Source organism: Protopterus annectens, chromosome 5.part0 (assembly GCF_019279795.1).
Source record: "Protopterus annectens isolate FY-2018-M chromosome 5.part0, PAN1.0, whole genome shotgun sequence".
Classification (NCBI taxonomy): Eukaryota; Metazoa; Chordata; order Ceratodontiformes; family Protopteridae; genus Protopterus; species Protopterus annectens.
Genome location: NC_056735.1, coordinates 299607098 through 299627527, shown reverse-complemented (window position 1 = coordinate 299627527; position 20430 = coordinate 299607098). Strand labels below are relative to the sequence as shown.

General features: G+C 38.9%; 1 protein-coding gene across 1 annotated transcript; it reads left to right on the top strand.

Moving 5' to 3' along the window:
- Nucleotides 1-9687: 9687 nt before the first annotated feature.
- KLHL34 (kelch like family member 34) lies at nucleotides 9688-13077 on the top strand. Its single transcript, XM_044072281.1, has one exon. The coding sequence runs from the start codon at nucleotides 10499-10501 to the stop codon at nucleotides 12251-12253; it is 1755 nt and encodes a 584-aa protein (XP_043928216.1). The 5' UTR covers nucleotides 9688-10498; the 3' UTR covers nucleotides 12254-13077.
- Nucleotides 13078-20430: the final 7353 nt, after the last annotated feature.

The following is a 20430-nucleotide window of genomic DNA, read 5'->3' as shown; positions in this document are numbered from 1 at the left end:
GGCATTTAATTTAAATTTTTAAAAAAAAAAAAGGGGTACGGTTGCAGGGACAGCAATTTGGCAGTAGAGAGACAACCAACTACCGCTTCAGTGTTTACAGATGCAGCAAGGGGAATTGGCTTTTGGGGTTATTTTCAAGATCAGTGGTTCAGTGCGGCATGGCCGACTCAAGTGAAAAGCAGGTTTTAAACATTTCAATTGCAGAGATGGAATTTTTCCCAGTAGTGGTTGCACTGGAAATATGGGGTGTGTAAATGAAAGATAGAGTGGGTTGGCTTTGCTCAGAGACCGTGGGTTCTACTCCCACAGTATATAGATGCATTGCTGATACTGTCCTGTATTGTACTTTTGTTCAGTCCGGCATGGCCAACTCATGTGAAAAATAAGCTATGCATTTCAAGTGTTGAAATGGAATTTTTTCCAGTAGTGGTTGCATTGGAAATATGGGGTGTGCAAATAAAAGCTAGAGTAGTTTGGCTTCCATCTGACAACAATAGCATAGTACACATAGTCAATAATCAGCTTGGGGGGAAGGGAGTGGTAGGCAAGATGATGAGATATTTTACTTTTAAGTGTTTAACATTAAATGTCACACTGAAGGCACAACACATTCCAGGCATCGATAACTCATTGGCAGATTCCCTTTCTCATTTGCAGTGGTCTCGTTTCCGGGTGTTGGCTCCAAATGCAAATCTTTCTTTGGTTCGAGGGCCGGATCATTTATGGGCTTTATGGGCAGATGAGAATGGTGGCTAATGTGTAATGCCCTCAGTTGAAAGACAAGGGTAAGGTACAATAAATGGATACAGCAATTCTTGCAGACCAGATTATCCAGAGGCTGGGAACAAGTATGGCCAATTCCACCTTATCAAGTCAGGGCTTACATTTTGGTAATGAAAAAAAGAGGTTGGACATTTGGAAGGGCAAGAAGCACATTGTCAGCTCTGAATTGGTTTCATCAGGCCTTGGGTCTGAAGGATTTAGCTAACACATTTCAGATACGAACAACGTTTAAGGGCTGGGGAAACAAACACCCAAGAGGCCTGATACCCCATAGGTCCAGCAGTGTTACGTAAGCTGTGGCTTGTAGTTTCAAATATTTGTTTTTCTTCTTATGAGGTAGCATTATTTAGGGCTGCCTTTCTGCTGGCTTTTTGTGGGGCATTTAGATGGTCTGAAATTATTCAACCAAACAAGAAGAAAGGGCAACGGACAGTTTTACCAGTGGCACATGTACATTTGCTGGGAGAAGACACTTGGGTTTGTGTGGTTAAATCTAAAATGGATAAAGAAGGCAAAGGTAAGTGGGTAAGAGTGGTTACCCCAAAGGGTTTGGTATGGGACTTGACTAATGTGCTACTAGAGTACCGCAACTATAGGGGTAAGTCAGATGGTCCATTCTTTTGTCATCAGCAAGGTGAACCTCTGACACAGTATCAGGTGAGAGCAGTTTAAAAGGAAGCAATCAAGTTGAGTAGCCTAGACTCAGATAAATATACATTACATTCCTTTCAAATAGATGCAGCCTCATTTGCACATGCAATGGGAACTTCACAGACCAACATTATGAAGATGGGAAGGTAGAAGTCCAATGCTTATAAAGGCTATGTAAGGTGTAAATGGCTTTAACTCTTGTCCTTTATATTTCAACTCTCACGTCTTTGGATCAGAAATACATCTGGATAGTGGGTCATTCTTTCATTCGTAGAGTCTATTGCTTTGTCAAGTGCAGGCAGGGCTTCTCCTTCCAAGGAGGAAAATGAGCTTCTTGCAAAGCAATTTGGATTGGGGTATCAGGAATGTGGTGGCACCATCTCAGGGCAGTACTACAGCAAGCTGCAAGAAGCGATAAATCTCCTACTGCCATTTTATTGCACCTAGAGGGTAATGATATTTGTCAACATCCAATAAAAGAGCTAATTGGTTTGATGGTACAAGAGGTATATTGCATGCATGAATGCTGGCCACAAGCTATTATCTGCTGGTCAGAAGTGGTACAGAGAAAAAAAAATGGAGGGGGGCTAGGTCAATTAAAGCTGTGGAGAGAATGAGAAGGAGAATTAATAATTCTATGGTTAAGGTGTTAAGGGACATTAACGGGTTGTACATTCCTCACCCTGGCATTCAAGTCTGGTGGCCAGACAGGTATGATGAGGATGGGGTTCATTTATCTGAAGAAGGTTTGGGGATTTTTTTATAAGGAATTGCAAGCTGGTTTAGCTTTGAAGGGCATTCACTAAGGATAGGTTGAGATGTGCTAGTGGAAGGGAGGAATATTCCTCCCTTCTTTGGCGGAAGACAGGAAAGGTAAGGGAGGCCAAGGTAAGTGGGGGGAAGGTCACAGGACTCTTCAGATGGACCTTCCACAGGCCAGACAGCCCCAAGGGATTGTTGCCAGGGGACTTACCAGTCTGGCAATGACTCCTTGGCAAATTGTAAGGCGGTCCAGAGGAATTGTGATGAATTGTGAAATGAAAAAGCTGTTATGATGTGGGTATGCTGAATCAGAAGGGCCGGATATCAATGTGCTGTCTGTTGTCTTGTAGGTTTAGGGGAATGCTATGAAAGAAATAAAATGGCCTCCCTGACATTCCTGCCTTGCGCACATCTCATAATAATTGGCTTCTATATGACTAAATGGCAATAAACACATGGCTGCAGCCATTTAAACCATCTGAGGTCTCTGTGTTTTTTATTGAATATGCAGCTTGTGGCAACCCTGATTTGTAAATCATGCAACTTTGATACATTTATTGTCAATGGTGCCAAGGAATGATAATGTTCTGAGCCGGTTTTTGGATATGGCTCAAAGGTTGATATGGATCATTAAGTGAACTATGAACACTATTTGATATGGAGCATTAAATGAATTGAACAATATGTTAAATGTTTTCTAAAACAATGTTTTCTAAAACATTTTAAACCTTTTATCTGCACTTTTTTTCAAATAATATAGCATTTTAACTGATTTATTGGTGTTGTATTGAATATTAACTGAACTGGAAGTTTTAACTCTGTTTTTTCATTTAGTGCTTGCTAGATTTTTATTGCCTGCTAGTAATTACAGTCTGGGCAGTCTCATTCATTGATATCCTGTTACTGCCCATTTAAGTGGTACATTTTGGAATATTTTCTGCTTAAAACCTGAGCTTTGGCCGGCTAAGATCTATCTGTATTCAACTGAACGTATAACAGAATTTAAGTACCTTTTATCTGCACTTTTTTCAAGTAATACACCATTTTAATTGATTTATTTGTGTTGCATTGAATATTGACTAAACTGGAAGTTTTGACTCTGTTTTTTCAGTTAGTGCTTGCTAGATTTTTATTGCCTGTTAGTAATTGCAGTGGGGGTGGTCTCATTCATTGATAACCTGTTACTGCCTATTTAAGTGGTACATTTTGGAATATTTTCTGCTTAAAACCTGAGCTTTGGCTGGCTAAGATCTAGTTGTATTCAGCTGGATGTATAAAAGAATTTAAGTACATTTTATCTGCATTTATTCAAATAATACAGCATTTTAATTGATTTATTTACGTTGCATTGAATATTAACTGAACTGGAAGTTTTGACTCTGTTTTATCAGTTAGTGCTTGCTAGACTTTTATTGCCTGTTAGTAATTGCAGTTGGGGGTAGTCTCATTCATTGATATCCTGTTACTGCCTATTTAAGTGGTACATTTTGGAATATTTTCTGCTTAAAACCTGAGCTTTGGCCGGCTAAGATCTAGCTGTATTCAACTGGATGTACAGGAGAATTTAAGTACCTTTTATCTGTACTTTTTTCAAATAATACAACATTTTAATTGTTTTATTTGTGTTGCATTGAATATTAACTGAACTGGAAGTTTTTACTCTGTTTTTTCAGTTAGTGCTTGCTAGATTTTTATTGTCTCTTAGTAATTGCAGTCGGGGGTAGTCTCATTCATTGATATCCTGTTACTGCCTATTTAAGTGGTACATTTTGGAACATTTTCTGCTTAAAACCTGAGTTTTGGCCGACTAAGATCTAGCTGTATTCAACTGGATGTATAAGAGAATTTAAGTACCTTTTATCTGCACTTTTTTCAAATAATACAGCAATTTAATTGATTTATTTGTGTTGCATTGAATATTAACTGAACTGGAAGTTTTAACTCTGTTTTTTCAGTTAGTGCTTGCCAGACTTGTATTGCTTGTTAGTAATTGCAGTGGGGGTAGTCTCATTCATTGATATCCTGTTACTGCCTATTTAAGTGGTACATTTTGAAATATTTTCTGCTTAAAACCTGTGCTTTGGCTGGCTAAGATCTAGCTGCATTCAACTGGATGTATAAGAGAATTTAAGTACCTTTTATCTGCACTTTTTTCAAAATTATACACCATTTTAATTGATTTATTTGTGTTGCATTGAATATTAACTAAACTGGAAGTTTTGACTCTGTTTTTTTCAGTTAGTGCTTGCTAGATTTTTATTGCCTGTTAGTAATTGCAATTGGGGTAGTCTCATTCATTGATATCCTGTTACTGCCTATTTAAGTGGTACATTTTGGAATATTTTCTGCTTAAAACCTAAGCTTTGGCTGGCTAAGATCTAGTTGTATTCAACTGGATGTATAAGATAATTTAAGTACCTTTTATCTGCACTGTATTCAAATAATACAGCATTTTAATTGATTTATTTGTGTTGCATTGAATATTAACTGAACCGGAAGTTTTGACTCTGCTTTTTCAGTTAGTTCCCCACTCACCATCCCTGTTTTTTTTTAATCTTAGTGGCTTTGAAACTGGCTGCCCCTTTTGTAAATTTGTGTTTGGATACTCCTTCTGGGCCCATCTCATTTGCTGTCTCAATTGAGTGCAGTGAGATCATATTCTGATTTCAGGCACTCCTACTGTGTACAAAAAGAGCATCTGGGAAAGAAAAAAATGTTTAAGCTTGTTTCCTGCCTTTCCTGTAAGTGGTCTAGACTGTTTGTAGGATTCTGAACACCCAAGCCTTTCTGTGTTGGAGGGAAGCCTTCTAGCTTAATTTTGTTTCTTAGAACTAGCCAGTTTTCTAGTTTCAGCACTCAAATCTGTTTCTTTTAACTCAGCACTTGTTCAGAACTCATTGTAAGCACTAAATAAGCTGTAAATTACTACAGCACTCAACTTTCCTCACTTGTGTAGAGGAAATCAGTTTTTACTACTTAATAAATAAGCACCTATCCAGGTATGTCTAAGGGTCAGCTCCCGGTGATTTCTCCTGTCTACCTGATGAATCTGGGCATCTTGGGGCAATGCAGCAATTGCCTCATGTACACAGACAGTCCTCTCCTCCTACCACCCAACACTACAACATGTGAGAGATGCACTTATATAGCCAAACTGGAAGCAAAGCTCTGTTCACCCAAGACTTGACTAGACAGTCAAGAGGATAAGGTAAACACTTGCACCACACCACACTCATGACATAGTCCCTCAAAACCTACACCACCAAAATGCACACATAGAAACACAAAACACACAACTACATTCGCGAAGGCTCTCAATAAAAACTTGCCCAAGCATCAGGGACCTCCAAAGAAGAAACGCAAGCAAACTCCAACCCCAACACAACCCAAATGACACATAGCCCACAAACTCAGTGTGCCAATCAATCACAGCCCATAAGGCATAACAACGTACCCAACACTCTAGTCATAGGTGACTCTATAGTCAGGCACACTGATGTTCCACTCACCAGGCTAAACAAGGAGAAAGTTACTGTCAGCTGCCTGTCAGGTGCCAGGATCTGCCACATAACGCATGCACTCAGGTCACTCCACAACAAGTACAAATATGACACTGTCATTGTCCATATTGGCGTGAATGACCTGAGACGTACCTCCCTGGACTACATGAAAGGAGACATGGAGGAGCTCTCCGATCTTGTAGCCCAGGCAGGTATGACCCTAGCCCTGAGTAGCATCCTGCCATCACCCAGAATGATACCACAGTACAAGGACAAAATGATTGACTTCAACAATTTGCTAAGCTTCTGGTGCCATTCTAAGGGGATTCAGTATTTGTCTGCCTGGGATGACATGATCGACAGACCACGATGCTTTGCCAGAGATGGCCTGCACCTGTCGCCCTTGGGATACCGGATACTGGCTAAGGCTCTTGCCATCCCTATAGTGCCTTTTTTAGGCAAGGTTCAAATGACAAATTCACCACTGTAACAGGTACAAGCAAGCAAAAATCTGAGGGTAATGCTACTCAATGCTAGAAGTCTAAACCTCAAAATGCACTCACTCGAGGCAGTCCTTAAAATTGAGAACATCGAAATCTGTGCAGTGACAGAGACCTGGTTCAATGCTCCAGAGAGCACCCCTGCATTACTATGCTATAATTCATATCACACCTTTCGGCCACCTAACCCGGAACGAAGCACTAAAGGTGGAGGTGTGTCCATCTTCATTAAGGATATCCACACCTCCAGGCTAGTTGCACAGCATAATGCATCTGAGATTATCCAAGTGCAACTAATTCTGGGCAAGGCCGCAATCCAAATTGTAGCTTGCTACAGACCCCCCACCATGCCCCTGGATTCCCACTCCTCATTTCTTGATACACTGGAAAGTATTAGGGTATAACTCAACACCCTAATAATGGGCAATTTCAACTACCCCACCATTAACTGGGAAAACTACTCATGTACCAACTCTTTTGCTCAATGTTTTCCAGAATTCATAAATTTCAATGCCTTGGATCAACTTATTCACACCCCCACCAGGAGCAGCAGTATCCTAGACCTGGTCATTACCAACATGGGCAACCATGTTCCACACCAGAGGTCAATTCCTCGTTGGCCAGATCCGACCACAAACTAATCACCCTAGACATCCACATCCCGCCCCCACCCCCAATTAGGGAAACCACAGTAAAAAACTTCTCCAAAGCCAACTTCACACTTCTTAAGACAGAAGTGGCAAACTTCATGACACCCATGCAGACAAACAATAGAGGTACGACTGCTAAATCCTACACAAATGCACTTTATAAGCACTTACACAAGTGCATGGATCATGCTATCCCTAATAGAACCAAGATGCTATCCTCCAAAAAAAGGAAGCCAATCTGGTGGTCCTCTGCCATAAACAAACTCTACAATGGAAGAAAGAAACTGTTGCAAAAAATAGTAAAATCCCATGACTGGAGGAACTCCCTGGTCAACCTCAGTAAGAAGCTGAGAACCCTCATAAAATGTTCCAAAACTAGTTACGAAAACAAAATTGCCACTTACTCTAAAGACAACCACAAAGCATTCTATAGCTATGTCAAGAATCTCAATGGCAACACTCAGATCTGCTCTGAGTTACAGAACAATGGCACTAAATGTACAGAACCAACTGATATTGCCAACATCCTGCCAGATAGGTTCAGTGCTAACTTTACCCCCCTCTCACCCCCTATACCGGAAGAATGCAAAGTTCCTGTAAACACGGCTGCACAGGTAAAAAACACAATCTCCAAAACCAAGAACACAGCATCCATGGGATCTAACAATATCCCAGGCTGTGTTCTACATGAACTACAGAATGAACTGGCAACCTACCTAAGTACCATGTTCAGTCATAGCCTCACCTCAGGCTTTGTGCCCACTGAATGGTGCACCATGATGGTTATCCCACTCCACAAAGGGGGAGCCATGACTGACCCTGAGAACTACCGCCCCATTAGCCTGATGAGCCTGGTCTGCAAGGCCATGGAACGTATCATCATGGAACTCATAAACAAAGACATTGGTAATCTCCAAACTCTAGACCCTATCCAGTTTGGGTTTGTAAAAGGCAGATCATGTCTCCTAAACTTGATTGACTTCTTTGAAGCAGTCACCAAAGCCATAGATGAGGGTAAGGTGGTTCACACAGCTTATCTATATCTCGCCAAGGCTTTCGACACCATCCCCCACTCTGGAATTATAGATAAGCTCACTAAACTAGGTATAAATCCCTATGTCACAAGATGGGTTGCCAACTGACTCATTGACAGAACCCACACTGTGAAAGTAGCAGACTCCAAATCCGATTTCAGACCAGTGACAATTAGAGTACCACAGGGTTCAGTCCTGGGTCCTCTCCTGTTTGGTATCTACTTCTCTGAAGTACAGGCTAACACAGAAGGTCTTTGGCTAACAAAGTTTGCAGATGACTGCAAACTAGGAGCCATAATCAAAATTCCTAATGATGTAGACATACTACAAAAGGGCCTCACTGTGACAGATGCCTGGTGTCAAAGCCATGGCCTGAAGCTCAATGCCAAAAAGTGTATTGTCATTCCCTTTGGTAAAAACTCTGTACCCATGAACTACCACATAGCTGGTAGTCTACTTAATGCAGAAAATGTGATAAGAGACCTTGGGACACAGGTAGACAGCAGTCTCTCCTTTGATAATCACATTGCCACAGTAGTCAGGAAATCCTTCTACATGGCTCACCTCATCACAAAAGGTTTCTCATCCAGAAAAAAAGAGGTCATTGTTCCCCTCTACTCATCACTCATTAGACCCATTATAGAGTACAGCACCTCTTTTGGTATGTACCTCACAAGACATCTACAACAACCAGAAAGGCCACAGAAATACCTCACAAAGAGGATTACTGGCCTCAAACAGATGCTATACGCAGACCATCTAAAAAAACTCCAGCTTTACTCCATTGCATATCGCTTACTCAGAGACGATCTCTGCCTAACATACAAAGCTATGTCAAACCCAGAGCTGTTGGACATGCTCCCCTTAAAGAAATCCCAATCCCTCCAAGCTACACGCTCTAGGGATCTAAACCTTGTCACCACAATAAACAGAACATGCTTGAGGGATAGATTCCTGTCCCAGAGACTTCCCATACTCTGGAACAAACTACCTATCTATATCAAACAAAGCTCCTCATTAGCACTCTTCAAGAAAAATCTTGATGATTGGATGGGAAATAGGAAATTCACCCCGGGGATCACTTCTGTGGCTCTGCTCGACAGGAGCACAGGAAAATAATTTTCTTGGGTGGCAAAAGCCAAGGTACATTTTTGGCTAGGCTTATATAGGTCCTAGAGCCAATAGCCTAGTACCTACCTATGAACCTAAAAGATCATTCTGTTGGCATCAATGGCAAGGTAAGTTATTGGTTCACTAAACTTTATTAAAAGCAGGTAGAGCTGTACCATTCTCAGACAAAAGATCCAATGGCACCTATCAAAAAGAGTAGAGGAGGTTCCTGATACCCTGGTCAAATGTCCCATTGTACTATAAATATCACCTTGGGACCCAAATTAGGGAACATTTTAAATGTTGGCACTATCATCACAGCAATTCTCAAAATGATTTCCAGTTTTAGGAGGAATGGAACAAAACTTTTGAGAAACATCAGGGGCTGTCCCTACAAAATAGGAACAGTCTGCAAACTGAGAAATAATAAAAAAAACGCCCAGAAACGTAAAACATTGTCTGATTTGCCTTACCCTTGCATTAAAAACTGTGTTGTTGCAAAAAAAAAAAAAAAAAAAAAAACACTATTGCAGCTAATTGTTCACAGCTTTTGTTAGCTTCTCTTTTTTGCCATCCATGATAGTATCCTTGGCAGTTTAGGGTTGGACTCCGATTGCTTTGTGTATGATAATCTCATGCTAGCACCACCCTCATGTGCACACTCACTTATTCCAGTTTCACATGGTTTAATACGAATTTATAACACTGAAGCATTAGCAGTACAGAAGGCATTTAGACAGCGAGCATTACATTAAGCTGAGGGCAGTGTTTTATCAGCTCACAGAGACTTGTGATGTTATACTGTTAATCCAAAGTCACCCAGGGCAATGACGGGGACTGTTCTTTCAACTTCTGGAAATTCTTCAGCCAGGAGCCACTGTTTCCACTCCACCCCTGATGCACAGTGTGTTAACCTTCTATTCCTGTAACAGTGAGTTCAACTGATTGCAATATATACACTGCAATAAGCAGGAGTCTAGCAGGAATAGCAGCCTCGTCCGATCACGCTGTTTACATGCTCTTAAAGGTCAGAAAGTTACACTGTTGTTTAGTAACCCTCTTCAGTGACATCTGATCTGTATCTGATGCTCATTATGAAATTGTACTACTGCAATTCAACAGCAAAAGGATGTATACTTGTCTAACCCAGGACTTAGGCTAAACAGGCAGTCCGGCTGAAATAGGTACGGGCCCGGGGATGTTTAATGTTGCAGCTATTACTTGTTTCTCTGGACCTTTTACGTTGTGTCAACCCAGACAGAGAAGACGGTCTTTGATTCTGACGGATATACAGCAAGCTTTGACTTTTAAAGTACACCACACTTTTTAGACTAAAACTTGGTACGGCACTTCCATCATTAAAAGACCTGGGTTTGAGACCGCAGAGCAAACAAATGCGGAAAAACGTTATTCATTCAAGGTTCAATGTGGACACTAATGCAATAACGAGTTAATAGTTACTTGGTCTGTTTGGAGAATGTCCGATTACTTTCTCTAAAAGCTGCAACATGAATTACTTTCTTGCTCACTCCAAGCCACATACAGAGGCAATCCTCACTCAGTTCCAATGGCTCCGTGCTGAGGGCTTTCTGTGCGATGTCATTTTGGAAGTAGACGGTACTATTTTCCCGGCTCATCGAGCTCTGCTTGCCTGCTCTAGCGATTATTTCAAGGCTATGTTTAAAGATTACACCAAGGAATCAAAGGCCAAAGTGATCCGGCTCCAAGAAGTGACAGCCAGAGGGTTACAGCTTGTGTTGGACTTTATCTACACATCGTGGCTGTCCCTCTCCATGGAAACTATAGAGGAGACCTTGTTGGCAGCTACTTACTTGCAAGTGATCGAAGCCATAAGGCTTTGTGGCAAGTATCTTATAAGCCATCTAAACCTTGGCAACTGCTGTTTTTCTGCAAATGTAGCGTACATGTTTTATCTTGCAGATACACTTGCCTCTATAGAGAAGTTCATCCTCCATCACCTTTGGAGACTTTTGGAGTTTGACCTTGACACAATAGGTTTGCTAGAGCTGAATGCCGATTCCATGCTTTTTGTAGTAATATCAGAAGACATTCCAAATGTCAAGGAGCTTTCCCTGCTAACTTTAATTTTAGAGTGGCTAGACTATGACAAAACCCGGTGTCAGTACAGCAGCCGTTTGTTAAGTCGGGTCAGGTATGGACTTATTCCTCTGGCGGACCTCACTGCTCTGTTTTATGAATATGAAGTTCTGCAAACCCCACCAGTTAAAAGTCTAGTGTGGAGCGCAATGGATTACCATAATGCTGCGCACATGCAGCCTGTTATGCAGTCTTTGCAAACCACTCCAAGAAATTTGAAGGAGGAGATCATTTTAGTCGGAGGGGAAACAGATAACAACGAATTTGTTACCGACATTTTTGCTTATAATACCAATAAGAAAAAATGGAGATCTGCCACCCAGGTAAAAGAAAAGGTACGAAATCATTGTGTTTGCGTAATTGGAAACTTTCTCTACGTGCTGGGAGGAGAGATTGCTGTAAGTGAGGAGAATAACCGTGAAAACACAGTTACAGTAGTTACTGATGCGGTTTATCGCTACGATCCTCGGTTTAATAAGTGGATGGAGCCTGCCAGGATGCTAGAAAGGAGGACTCAGTTTTCATGTTGTGTCCTACAAGACAGGATATTTGCTGCCGGTGGGCAGGATGAGAATGAACAGTTGCACTCATCTGTTGAGGCTTATGATATTAATGCAGATGAATGGAGGAAAATCACAGATCTGCCCCATAAAATGCATGGACATGCCAGCGTAGTCTGCAATAACGTTATGTACTTATCAGGAGGCAAATACGCTGGGCAGTTAAACCACACCAGTAAAGATATGTACTCCTATAATGCGCTGGGAGGTCACTGGATAAAACGTGCACCAATGACAATTGCTCGGTTTGGCCATCAAATGGCAGCAGTAGATCAGACAATATTCGCCTTCTTAGGGATGTATGAGCCTTTCTGTGACATAGAAAAGTATGACCCTATACAGAATCAGTGGATCCGATTAAAACCCCTACGGTATGATCGATTTTGCTATGGCATGGCAGTGTTGGGTGAAACTATTTACTTGATTGGGGGCAAGAAATGGCAGGATTCACAGCAAGTTCCCACCCAAAATATCATAGCTTATGACATTTCAGGGGACACCTGGGAGGAAATAAGCAGCCTTCCCATCCCCCTTTACGGAGTACAGTGCGATCGGCTTCAGTTCAGCGAGCTCACAGATCTCTGAAAGCAGTATGCTGCAAATAGACATTGTATTAGGCAAACAGTTACACGAGTTTATTGTATGCTTTCAGCTAGTCTGCCTAGATGAGCAGGGGGACAGGTGCTTTGCATGTTCACGTCTTGTATATGCATATTTTGTAAGTGTGCTGGTGAAACAGTCAGGGGACCGAGGTGATTCACATGCTGACAGCTGTAAGACCAGACTTGTCCCACTGCTGTCGTGTAACTAAGTACTCTGATAGTTTGATGGCTTTAGAACTTATTTTGGACATCCGTAATGTCCGCCTCAAGTCATAAAGCGTGTGTTACAAACCAATTCATTTTAATGTAGTTTGCAGTTACATTTCAGAGTTACTTTGGCGTACAGAATATTAAAACAAGGTGTGAACAGTGCTAATTAATAACAGAGGTCTGATAGTAAAGAAAACAATTTAAAAATGGTTGTATATATTGAATTAGGCTAATAATGAGTGAGTGAAGCATTTATTTTTCCAAGAGGTGAGCAGTACATTACAACTGTAAATTAATAAAATAAGTTCGAGGTCTCATAAAACAGTGCAGTTGTTGTATAATAATTTTAACAAATGAGTAACTATTTCGAGAGGGTGGTGTAGCAATCTACACATTGCTGTGGACACTCCGCAGCTTTTTAGCTGGAATAATTGAAGGGGTGAAATCGTCTGACTTTTTATGATCAGCTTTGATAAACAATGATCACATTTGAATTATTTAATTTACCCAAAACGTTTTAAAAGGCATTTTCATTGTATCTGATTATTTATTTATTTTTGAAATAAAACTCAGCATGAAAACTGGTCTGGGAAGCAAGAAGCCTTCTGAATTGATGTAACCCTAGTTCACCCATGTCAATATGCCTGTTAATACACTAACTATATATTATCAAAATTCTTTATAGCATCATCTCTTTTTATGACTTTGACAGCATGAATTGTGTTATATCTATACAGGATAGTAACTTTCTAGAATTTCACAGCACCTCATTTTTAGGGAAATATCACAAAGCAAAATCACTGAGATACATACTTTTATTAAGGTGATATAATTTTCTTGATTTAAAATAACAGATCTTGCTGGCATTAGCATGGCCTGTAATACACCTGTAAGAGGACAGTAACACGTATAGGAATTATAAGAAAAGACAACATACTGATCATCTATGTAGTTTCTGATAACAGAAAAATACAATGCGAAGAAAACACTGTTCATTTTAACGCACATGTGAGTGTTAAGCAGGTAGCCCTACTCGGAGAGTAAAAAGGTTGAACAGGAGTAGGAGTGGCAATGCTGCATTATACCTTCACAGATGTACACATTTCCTGTTCCAGTTTCAGGCAACAAGAGTGCAGTCTGAGATGGCTAACATCAGTTCTGTTTCACAGTAATGAGATCAAGGCAGTATGAAAATTATCAACCTGCTGGTTTATGCAGGTTTATTCTCAGTAATAGACAGTCATAGTATCAGTGCTTAAGGAAAATACATTACAATGTCTAGAAGCTCATGGGCTAGTTGACACGTGGCAACATGGGTTCACAACAGGAGTTAACATACATTTGGTATTAGCTCATAAAAAGTATGAAGAAGTAGATTAATTAAAATTTAACAAGATAGCTCTGATATAGCATTATACAATAGATAATAAACAAATCAGAAACATTTCGAGCTGGTCCAAGAGTGGTAGCATAAGTTAAAATGCGGTTAGGTAATATGTCAGGGATGTCATTGTAAGCAGAGTACAATTATTTGAAATGATGGTATTCAGGGCTGGTTGCCCAAAAATCACTATCTGAGCTGGTCCATTTCAATGAAATTGTAAGCAAAAAATGCAAAGTAAGCAATGAAACTTACTCTTTTGCTGATAACACAAAACATGTTTTTTTACAAGAAAAAAATAGTTTAGAAGGGAAGAAAACAGATTTGGCAAGACTGGAAGGGTGGTCTAAAACAAGGTATCTTCAGTTCAGTGCTACAAGTACAGAATAACCTAACTGAGGATCAGAAATGATGCAGGAGTGGGCACACACTGATTGAGAAGGAAGTATTAAAAACATAGAAAAGAAAGAAAGCCCAGGTTTAATCGCCTTGATAACCTAAAAGCAAATGTTCAGAATGTGAGAGCAGCACGAAAAGCAAGTAAGATAGTACAATGTACAGGGAAATATCATTATTTATTATTTATTTTATTTATTTACATTCGTTTACCAGAAAATTCCAGCTGGACACAGATCCTTTTTTAGTGAAGGCCCGGAGAGAAAAGCTCCACAGAACAATAAATGAGCAGCAGAGTACATGAAGAACAATTGAATATACATATAATAGACAAATAATACATACTGCAGCAAACATTAGCTATACATACAATATGAAACATAGCAATGAATAGATATACCAATATCTAGCTAGAGGTTAGAAATACAGGTAGGATGTATATACAGATAGTGCTAAGCTCAAACAGATACTGTTCTAAACTCATAAACCTAAATCTTATATACAAGTATTGCACTAAACTCAAGCAGATATAAAGCCAGAAGCTCCACATGAAGGTAGAACAAGCTAGAAGGGCTAATGGGATGGAAGGGGAAGATAGAGGAGTAAGAGAGGAGACTGAGTGAGTAGTATACGTGGTAGTGAGACAAGACAAGGTGTAAGTCAGCTGGATATGTATTTGGAGTTGAGGTGATGTGAGGTAGTTAAGCATGTTATAACAGGTCTGAGAGATTGAGTGAGGAGGGAAGGGGAGGGTAAAGGATGAGCCAGAGCCTGCAGAGAAAGGAATGCAATGATCGGAAGGTGTGAGGTAGGGTGGCTAGGGGAGGGGAGAGGAAGGAGAGGTAAAAGGAGGATTACTAGTCAGGATTGGTGCATGGGCTTAATCAGAGACTTTTTAAGTGAGTTTTTAGTGCTGTCTTGAAGTGATTGCAAGAAGGTAGTGTGGTTACAGTGGGGGAGGGATTGTTCCATAATCTGGATATGATGCAGGGGAATAGTGCTTCTCCATCTTCTCCCACTATTAGAAAACAAGTTATTATTTTTTTCTTTCTAAGCCCTGTCTAGAATATCATGTGCCTTTCTTAAGACTTTGCCATGCATTGAGAGGATATAGGTAAGTCAGAAAACTATGACAAAAATTGTGCATGAATTGCACCAGAAATGATATAAAGAAATACTGGAAGAGTGGTGAGTATAGTCATGAGAAAGGAAGGAAGGCAGAAAGAGACAGACAGACAGACAAAAAGACAGGGTATATCTATGAAATTTAAACACCTTTCAAAAACACGTGGTACATGAATACAAACAGGACACAAACTGAAATTCAGGGCAGATATACCTGGGTAGGCAAGAGGAAGTAGTGTTTTACAGAAGGGGTTGTGAATGATTGCAAAAGCATTCTGAAAATGTCTTGTGGTTAAAAAAGTGGATAAATTCAAGATTATATTGGACAAACATGAACATTCATCAAAAATGTGTACAGGGAAATGGTAAGCATTTAAGTATGATCTATAACTTACCCATTATATAGTGAAATTAGTAAATAATGTGAACACAGGCAACATGTAAATGGCTCCTCTCCAAAGTCCCTGCTTGTAAATGTGTCATCTTCCAAGTCCCTGCTTACACTTATCAAGGGTAACAGAACTTGTCAGAGATTTGGGATGCATGTGCAGGCTTAAAAAGGCCCCTGTGGTTGTTAGCCTAGTAAACTCCTAAGAGAACATATGAACCTATGAATATGTAATCCTTTCCTACCACTAAAATACATGTTTTCATAAAACTGATAACTGCTATGAGAAGCCAATAAGTGCATAACAACTAATTACACTAAATATGCAAGTGTATGTTTGGATAGTAATACACAGATAATGTATGATACTTCTAATTTATGAAAAGATGGCACCCCAAAAATGTAAATGTTGTTGTGGATAAATTCACTATTTCAATTATCCTGAGTAAAACTGACTGGTATCAAGTTAACATTAAATTAATAAATGTAGACACACACACACACACACACACACACACACACACACACACACACACACACACACACACACATGCAGTTCTAAAATTCCAAATAAAGTTTGCAGCATAACTGATTTTTTTTTTTGTGTAGGAGGCACAGTGCCACAATAGGTAGCAATGATGCCTCACAGCAAGAAATTCTCCAGTTCTGCATTTTATATGGTCTGTATGTCCTCCCTGTGTGTTCCTTTGGGTTTTCTGCAGGTGCTTTGGTTTCTTCCCACATGCCAAAGACATGCCATAAGTAGACAGGGACTCTAAATTGCCCATAGGTGTAAGCGCATGTATGTGTGATATGGAATAAAGAATTGAAAACTACTTTCATTTACCCATTTGTCTTGAAAACTCCATGGATAAGACTCATAGGAGAGTGAGCAGAGGACAGTAACAGAGAAGACACAGTTAATAAAAATACAGAGTCTAAAGGGTTGGGGTCATGGTCATAGCTTTCAATGAATCGAGGACAAATCTCAACAAAGTCAGGGAGAAATCCAGAAGTAATCAGGAGCACTTTTAAAATTAAAGCATTACTAACCTTATACATTGACAGAAAAAGAGAATGTGAATTAATATATATTTTCTAAAGTAAAATATGTCTACATCTCTAATTGTTGTCATAATTTATTAAGTGTAATTCATCACTTTTTCTTCAAAAGTCATTGGTTTTTAGGAGGATTAAAAATCTGAGTGAAAATCAAAGACGTCTCTGAAAATCAGGGACAGTTGAAAGGTACAGATCAGAAACAAATTAAATAAAATGTTTTGGTGAATATGTTTTCACTGTGACATAATAATTATAGGATATTTTGTTTACTGAGTGATTTAGAAACTATAACATTATACATTAGAACTACAAAAGAAATTAAAAAAAAAAAATTCACAGATTGCCACTCAAACACAAGTATTTGTATCTTGCTACATTATGGAAGTTAACAACCCTGAATAATACTGTCTGCAGAACTGTGCGGTAATGCATGGGCATAAAAGTACCTGCACTCCTTTTAACACTCTGAAATAATGTGCAGTTGTCTGAAATTAATAAAGCAGTTTAGAGTAATTATTCTCTGGAATTATCAGTCTTGTATATAATCATCAAACATTAAACTGCAAGTAAAAAGTAGATTGCTGTTTGTTAATCTAACATTTGTTGAGACATACAGCACTTTAATACCACTGAGTTTTAGTAATGACGTTGATAATGAGCCCTTGAAGTGCTGTTTGGCTAATATCTGTGTGAATAATCTAAGTGACTAGTGTGTTACTTGTTAAATATTTCATTAAGTGATACAACATTCACAGTGCTTTTGGTCAGAATGTTTCACTTCCTAATAGTATTTTTTGTGATTTAACTATATAGTCCATTTGATACCTTGGGGAAAAGGGATTTTTTTTGGAAATGGCAACCTCAAACGTAATAAGTCCATTTCTGGCCATTCAGTCTCCATGTTTCAGGACTCATTGTAGAGGTCCAGACATTTCAAATGATTACCAGTGTGGATTTGTATTAATAAGAATGATGAAAAACGGAACTTCAATGTAGTTCTTTCACTTGATTTCATCTTCTGTCATCTCAAAATGAAGTTTGATTTCACAACTCCAATCTTTTGTGTTAATATTCTACGTCAAGTGATATATTCACTCATATAGCAGTTTACTTGTTACAGGTGACTTACTTTATGTCAGTTCATTAGTACACATTTGTTACTGTTTTTGTTACCATAAATGAAGCATTATCAATCTCATACAACATGCTGTAATTGGACCCAGTTAGACATAAACACAGTTTCAGTCAAAAATGCTTGGAATATCTAGGCTACATTATTCTGGTATGTGACCACCATATTGTAGAATAATTTTTTCCTGTTAACTCTAAACGGCTGAAACTGTTCAGCTTTAGGGTTTCTCTACAGAAACCTAATCCTGATAATCTGTTAAGCAAGAATTATAATGTGAAGAGATATGGATCAGACAGACTTTATTACATTGCTGTGGGCATTGTTAAGTAAGTTCAAATGACAAATTCCTTTGTCCCCTGTGTATAATGCAATCTGTGTAATGGATACCCTTGAATATATTGTTGTGCTTGTAAGAGAAATTGTATTTTTCACTTTAATATTGAAAATAAAATTCATATTTGTCTGCTAAAATATTTCATTGTCATGCTTTGTGGGAAAGTGGGTAATTATTCTGACTGAGGATAATGCTATTGCACTAGCATTACTGTACAAGAGAAAAAGGTGTGTTTGTGTTTCTGCACTTGTATATCTGTATGTGAGTATAACAGACTAAAAGAAAAATGTCAGAACCGTGGATTAAAAACTAAATGACAAACCAGTAAAGCACCAGATGTGAGTGCCCAGTATGGATCCGATGCTGAATGTTGAATGTTGCAACAAAGAAGAGTTCTGATTAAGTCCTAATTAATTTGGATGAAAGCGCTTAGCAGGGATAAGTTTGTTTATTAAAGTCTACCTTGCAATTCTAACTTTGGATATTTGCCTTCTTCTTTGTTGCAACATTCAGCACTCAGCATTGGATCCATCCCGGGCACTCACACCTGGTGTTTTACTGGTTTGCTATATGTGAGTATGTGTGTGTACGTGTACGTAAAAAAAATTGTAGGTTTGTCTCTGAGCATGTTTGTGTGTGTATGTATGTGTGTATGCACACATGTACACAAGTGTGAGTTTTGAATGTGTGTATGTGCCTGCACATGTATATCTGTGTGTGTGTGTGTGTGTGTGTGTGTGTATACATGTTTATGTAAAATAATTGAATGTGTGTAGGTGGTTTTGTGCATGTGTGTGTGTGTGTGTGTGTGTGTGTGTGTGTGCGTGTGTGCGTGTGTGTGTGTGTATACATGTTTATGTAAAATAATTGAATGTGTGTAGGTGGTTTTGTGCATGTGTGTGTGTGTGTGTGTGTGTGTGTGTGTGTGTGTGTGTGTGTGTGTGTGTGTGTGTGTGTGTGTGTGTGAATGTGGACATATTTGTATGCTTGTGATGATTTATGTATCTCTGTGTGTATCTATGTGTTTCCTTCTACACACCTATATGTTCTTGGGTCTGTGTGCAATTATTTGTTGTAAACTTGTTTGTGCCAGTGTTTATGTTGGTAGGCAAAAGACTGAACTTGAAAGATTCAAAAGTACACACTTTTGTAACCTTCTCAAGTCATTTTTCATCATTGAGCCTGCATAAATATATTTGAGCTATTTCGGTGCTGTATTAGATTCTTTCCTCTTGTGTTTATGGCACAATATGCAGTGCATAGTCCTCCAAGCTATCTTTTGAGTTGGTTTTGCCTTAATTTAAAGATATAAAACAATGAGTAACAAGTTCACACAGAGAAACCAATCAGTAAAAACTAAAAGAAAAATCTAGCTAAGCTAGACTTTCCACTGCGTGATTCCTTAAAATCTCTTGCATGTTTATATCTCATGTTATCTCTAATGCATGTCCACAGCTAGTGGGGTTTGGCTTTATTGGCCTAAATTTGCTCATAACAGACTTAAAAAGAAAAAAAAAAGTCATGGGCATTCAGAACTGCCATATAGCTGAAACACCTGATGTCCTTAAGCGGTCATTTGCATATATCCTATGTTATCTTCTAATGCAAAAGGTTTTAATGGATCACACAGTGGAAAGTCTAGCTTGGTTAGATTTTTCTTTTAGTTTTTACTGATTAATTTAAAGATATGGAATTTTACCATGGAATGTTCTATATAGATCGTTTGGTTCCACTGAAAGAATATACTTCACGCACAATAAAGATCACAATGAAACTATAAACTTAAGACAATGCTGACAGAAGATGACCTATGATATATATGCAGATTTTAATTTGTTTCTATCTACCAAGTAGATGAAATGGACAAATAATACCCACCCAAAAATATGCAACACACTGGGAAATTAAAATACATTGACCATTTTAGCTATTAGATATAATATAACAGTAATCGACTGGGTGAACAAAGGCCACCGTGGGTACATTTTCAATAAATTACAACTAGAAGTTGGTTATTGCTATTATACAATGACATTATTTAAGAAAAAAAATGCTTACTTTTCTTAAATAATGTCTTTGTATAACAGCACTGTGGTGTTCTTCCATGCTTTTTTCCAGATTCTGCCCTTTGA

Coding starts and splice junctions, on each gene's coding strand:
- KLHL34 (XM_044072281.1), top strand. CDS start 10,499: ATGAATTACTTTCTTGCTCACTCCAAGCCACATACAGAGGCAATCCTC.